This window comes from Toxorhynchites rutilus, chromosome 2 (genome assembly GCF_029784135.1).
Source record: "Toxorhynchites rutilus septentrionalis strain SRP chromosome 2, ASM2978413v1, whole genome shotgun sequence".
NCBI classification, from domain to species: Eukaryota; Metazoa; Arthropoda; class Insecta; order Diptera; family Culicidae; genus Toxorhynchites; species Toxorhynchites rutilus.
Genome location: NC_073745.1, coordinates 215,957,683 through 215,962,889, shown reverse-complemented (window position 1 = coordinate 215,962,889; position 5,207 = coordinate 215,957,683). Strand labels below are relative to the sequence as shown.

The following is a 5,207-nucleotide window of genomic DNA, read 5'->3' as shown; positions in this document are numbered from 1 at the left end:
AGAGATTAGATTCTAGCTTCATGAGGAACCATCGTCTGTCTTCTAGAAACCCCCAAAACAGCACAACGTAGCAACAGCGCTCCAAGGCCGTCGGAATCCTCAGAACCGAATTCCAAGATGAGATATAAAAATAAACAATTACTTCAAAATAATTCAAAATGAATTTCAAATGAAAAATGGGTTTATTTTCACCATGCATTCGCGAGTATAGATTACGTGCATAAAAATAATTTCTGTGGGAACTTGAGTGTTCGAAATGATTCATATTAATACTAGCTGACCCGGCAAACTTCGTCCCGTCCAAAATTTGTTTTTTGTTATCAATACCTTCAAACATTCACGTTTTCTTACTAAGCGCAGATCCTTGAGTCCAATCGCAGATCTGTTCATTGATTGAAATATATGCTTCAATTGTATGGCAGCCGCTCTCCCCCCTCAAAGAGACTGGAGGAGTGTCTATTCGCCATAGAAACGTTTTGTGTCCCCTAGAACCTTCGCATGCCAAATTTGGTATTTTCTTGATGCATAAATTTGTACTTCATTTGTATGGCAGCTGGCGCCCTGAAACCTGCATATATCTAATTTGGTTTCGTTTGCTTGATTAATTCTCGAGTAATGCAGAAATTTGTGTTTGGGGCTGCCATCCCTTAGACAGGGGGAGGGGTCTCAAACTATCATAAAACCCTCCCCCGGCCTCAAAAACCCCTGCATACCAATGTTCATGTCGATCGGTTCAGCAGTTTCCGAGTCCATAAGAATCAGACAGACAGACAGAAATCCATTTTTATATATATAATAATAATATCAATTGTGGGTGTGACGAAGTTCGCCGGTCAGCTACTTTGTGAATAAAAACAAATTCTGTTTCAAATGTTGGACATTTTCGGATATCTTATATTGTCAGTCTCCTCCCTCCCAACAATTTCCACGTGGTATGTTCGACCATAACACCCACTCTTCTCCACCCATAAAAACCATAGAACACCCTCCTCCTGCCTACTGGACGGTGCCTGCAAGCCCCCTTTATGGGGCAAAGGTGCGCATTTGTCTTTTTGTATTAAAATATGCATTTGTCCAATTACAAACACAACTCGAGAAATACTTGTACTACGTTTCGAAGGTAATATATATAGTTACAATTTGGTAAGCAAACGGAATTTTATTTGCTTTTATTTCAAGAGTTATTGGACGACAACAGTTAGGTGCGCACCTTTGCCCCGCATTACTCTAATCCTGTTCATCGAAGAGAGCAATCTGAGATAAATAAAGTTAACGTTAATAACTGTTTTTGCTGCGAACGGATTTTAACGATTTGCATACCAATCGAATCGGAAATTTTCTAAGATATGTTTTATATGCTATACATTACAAACCCATAAACCCATACATATGGTTTAAATTGATGAAAATTGGAAGCATTCCCATTTCCTCATACATTTGTTCTTTCCATTTGTGTGCTTTCCCGAACAGAGCTGTCAATAACAAGCAACTTATGCAGCCGCCATATTATTATAGGCTGCTTCTAGCCATCAGTGTTTAGCTTTGTGTGTGGTGCTGGTTTTCGTTGCGCGAAACTTAGAACATGTTCATTTCCTGTACGTGTGAATAGCACACCTTCGATACTTAAATACTCAGTGCAATGCGTGCATTGATATAAAGAAACAAATTGCGACATATGTCCTATTAGTATATTGTTCTGGCAAGGGCAAGAAAGGATCGTTGCTTCTCGAAGTGATTTTACAAAACCACGCAAGCCATTGAACCTTTTCGGGGTCCCCGGAACTTTATACTCAAGAGCTATTTATGAAATTTCGACGTATTCGCATATAATATCCGAAATGATAAACCAACAAATTAAAAAAAAAATATTGCGTAATCCTACGTCCTAAACGGTCGTGTCTCGGATACAACCCCTTCGATTTTTTCTCCTCTGGAAGCTGTGCTCAACTTACTATTTTTGTAGTCGAGTAGAAGAATAAGATGACAGCATTAGTCATTTGATAACCTTCTAAATGAACTGATATTGCATGGCGGAGGCATCACAACAATTATACATCAACTTTCTTTCTATTTTTTTGAGTAATGATCTTATGAATTATTGAAGATAAGGTTCATAGAACTATTTATTCAATTTAAGTCGTTTACAATTCAAGAAGGTTATCCCGCCTATCTGAAGTAATACGCATATACAAAAAAGACTAATAGCAAAGATAATTGTGCTATTTAATGTGTATTGATATATATTTTAAAATAAAACATTACTCCAATAAAACCGCCTTAATTTACACTGTTGCAATGTTTGAGAATTCGATGAACGAAACTTATAATTATTGCATAAAATAATCTGCCTCTGCGTCGATTTGTTTGTAGAAAACATCTTTGTCATAATTGTACAATTCTGATCTAAGGCTCCACAATGAGAACGCACAATAAATCACATGCCCATGAATCGAGCTAAAAGTGCGTGTCGCAATGAAGCGATTATAGTGTTATCCGCCGATGCATGTTAGCATTGCGCACATCTTACATCAAACCACACACGTCAGGGAAGTTACAACTAGAATGCTGCGTCCAACGTGAACACATTGTTCATACGGTTAGCCATAACGCCCATCTTTTGATATTCTCCAACCTTCTTCTCGAAGAAGTTCGTCTTTCCTTCTAGCGAAATGAATTCCATGAAACTGAACGGATTCTTGGTGTGATAGATCTGTTGAATAAACGTGTGTTATTTGAATGGTTTGGCGGTCATTTCCACTTCAATTACCTTCTCAAAGCCCAGCTCAAGCAGTAACCGATCGGCGACAAACTCAATGTATTCGGACATCAGATCACAGTTCATACCTAGCAGATCAACGGGCAGAGCCTTCGTCAGGAACTCCTGCTCAATCACCACCGCATCGCGGATGATTTCAATCACCCGTTCCTTCGAGGGCTTCTGGACTAGATGCTTGAACATCAAGCAGGCGAAATCGGTGTGGAGACCTTCGTCCCGCGAAATCAACTCATTGGAGAAAGTCAAGCCCGGCATCAGTCCACGTTTCTTCAACCAGAAAATAGACGCAAAGCTGCCACTGAAGAAGATACCTTCCACGGCAGCGAAGGCCACCACGCGTTCGCCAAAGTTCGCCTGGTCGCTCGCTATCCAATTGAGTGCCCAGTCGGCCTTCTTCTTCACACAGGGCAGCGTTTCGATAGCGTTGAAGAGGTAATCTCTGTTTTGTAAATGAAGAGAAAATATTGATTAGCTCGTACTCGTGTGAAACGTTGCTCTTCTGAAGAAAAGCGATATCAAACAGCTGTGAAATTATAGACATTGGAATTATGTTTATATTCCAGCGAAACTGTGATTGCTATATTGTTTAAAAACACAATAATTGAATCGCTTTCCTCGAATATTACTCTGTTTATAATTATTTTATTTTATAAATAAAACCGTACCTTTCCTCCGGGTCACGGATGTAGGTATCAATTAACAGCGAGTACATTTCGCTGTGTACATTTTCCATCGCAATCTGGAACCCGTAGAAACAGCGTGCCTCGGTGACCTGCACTTCCTGACTGAATCGCTCCACCAGATTTTCATTAACAATACCATCGGAAGCGGCAAAAAAGGCCAACACGTGCGAGATGAAGTGCCTCTCTTCTGGCTTCAGCTTCTGCCAGTCGGCCCAATCCTTGGAAAGATCCACTTCTTCTGCCGTCCAGAACGAGGCTTCAGCCTGGAAATTATTAAATTAGAATGTTCAAAGATTGAAAGGTATCCAACAGAAGTTTTAATCGTACCTTTTTGTACATTTGCCATATATCCTGGTACTGGATGGGGAAGATGACGAATCGACGGGGATTGTCTCTAAGTAATGGTTCAATCGACGGATCGAAGGGAGCCGCCTTTGTGTTGTACACAGATGTCTCGGTTTTTGCGAGTTCCTTCGAATCGCCGTCATCTACATTACCATTTGTCTGAGGCTTTTGTTGAGATTCCATCACTAGGGCTACGTTCGCTCCGCTTTCGGTCAGCACCTTGCGTACATTCTGTTAGATAGATACAAACATTCTAAATAATCTCGAATATCCAAGATCGGCGTTAAATTGTGCAATTCCCAGATATATAGCAACACAATAAAATAGAACTTCCGTCAGCAAAAATTTAACCACGCCGAATCGGGAAACAGCTGATCATGAATTCGTGAGTACTACACGCCAACGACGCGAATATTTACAACTATGTAGAGAAAGTCATGTAAGGCTGCGCCAACGAAAATGCGGTGAACGACCATGTTCACTTGAATGAACATGACTCGCTACCATATGTGGAAATATGGAATGAACTTGTAGGTAGTGTTCATTTCTCAGAATCTTGTTCTTTCATGTATATTTTGGCGGTTATTTGAACAGCCACATTTCGCTACTAAAAACCCCGCCAGGTAAATTAAGCAAATGCTTCAAAATCTTTTGAGAATATTTATCTAAAATAATCGACCAAAATACTCTAAACTGTCATCTTCATCCACATTCCTTGTCTAACAACCTAAATACTGGAATCAAACATCATTCCAATAATATTTGAACTTTATTTTAGGGATGATTATTGATAATGTAACAAACGATTACAATCACAATTTCTGAACAACCAAATCAAGAGTTTACTAATATGTAGCTTTATAATTGCTCAAGATAAAAAAAGTTCCACGTATTATAATTAGTAAGCGCCAAACATAATTTCGTAGTAATTACCAAATGTAACGACGTGTAACATATCACAGCGTCACATGTCGTATGCATTCAATCGGAAGTCGTAAAAAATTTCACCATTCCTCAAAATAATTAGTAGAAAATGCGTAAGTTCAAGTAGAAATTATTAATACCTAATATGCTGTAATTCCACGTAGATACTAGATACACGTAGATACCGTTTTATTGCACGTCCCTAATTGCTTCCAGAAAATAAACGCAAATTTTCCACTCACCTTGATAGAAATCTTTTCCAAGCCCTCGGAAAGATTTTCCTTTTGGCAAACAATCTCATTAATACGCGACGACATTATGACGAACGACACAATTTCCGAGCAAATAACGTTGAATGGAATATTCCAAAATTCACTACTGCACTCTATAAAGCCTACGAGCTGCGAGGATTCTATCCGTCCAATTTCGATGAGGTCGGAACGTAAAATGGTGAACCGAGGGTGGCTATTCCGATAGCG

At 39.4% G+C, this 5,207-nt stretch overlaps 1 protein-coding gene across 1 annotated transcript; it reads right to left on the bottom strand.

Moving 5' to 3' along the window:
* Positions 1-2,088: 2,088 nt before the first annotated feature.
* Positions 2,089-5,207, bottom strand: LOC129767688 (ribonucleoside-diphosphate reductase subunit M2). The gene is made up of 5 exons (XM_055768820.1): positions 4,971-5,207; positions 3,787-4,035; positions 3,442-3,722; positions 2,768-3,215; positions 2,089-2,710 (listed from the first exon to the last, which is right to left on the bottom strand). The coding sequence occupies exons 1-5, from the start codon at positions 5,043-5,045 to the stop codon at positions 2,558-2,560; spliced, it is 1,206 nt and encodes a 401-aa protein (XP_055624795.1). The 5' UTR covers positions 5,046-5,207; the 3' UTR covers positions 2,089-2,557.

What these genes read in the sequence shown, in the direction of transcription:
- LOC129767688 (XM_055768820.1), bottom strand. Translation starts at nt 5,045, where the DNA reads ATGTCGTCGCGTATTAATGAGATTGTTTGCCAAAAGGAAAATCTTTCC. An exon ending in TGGAAAAGATTTCTATCAAG is followed by an intron (nt 4,036 to 4,970) that starts GTGAGTGGAAAA and finishes TCTATCTAACAG; the next exon opens with AATGTACGCAAGGTGCTGAC. An exon ending in TTGAGCTGGGCTTTGAGAAG is followed by an intron (nt 2,711 to 2,767) that starts GTAATTGAAGTG and finishes TTTATTCAACAG; the next exon opens with ATCTATCACACCAAGAATCC.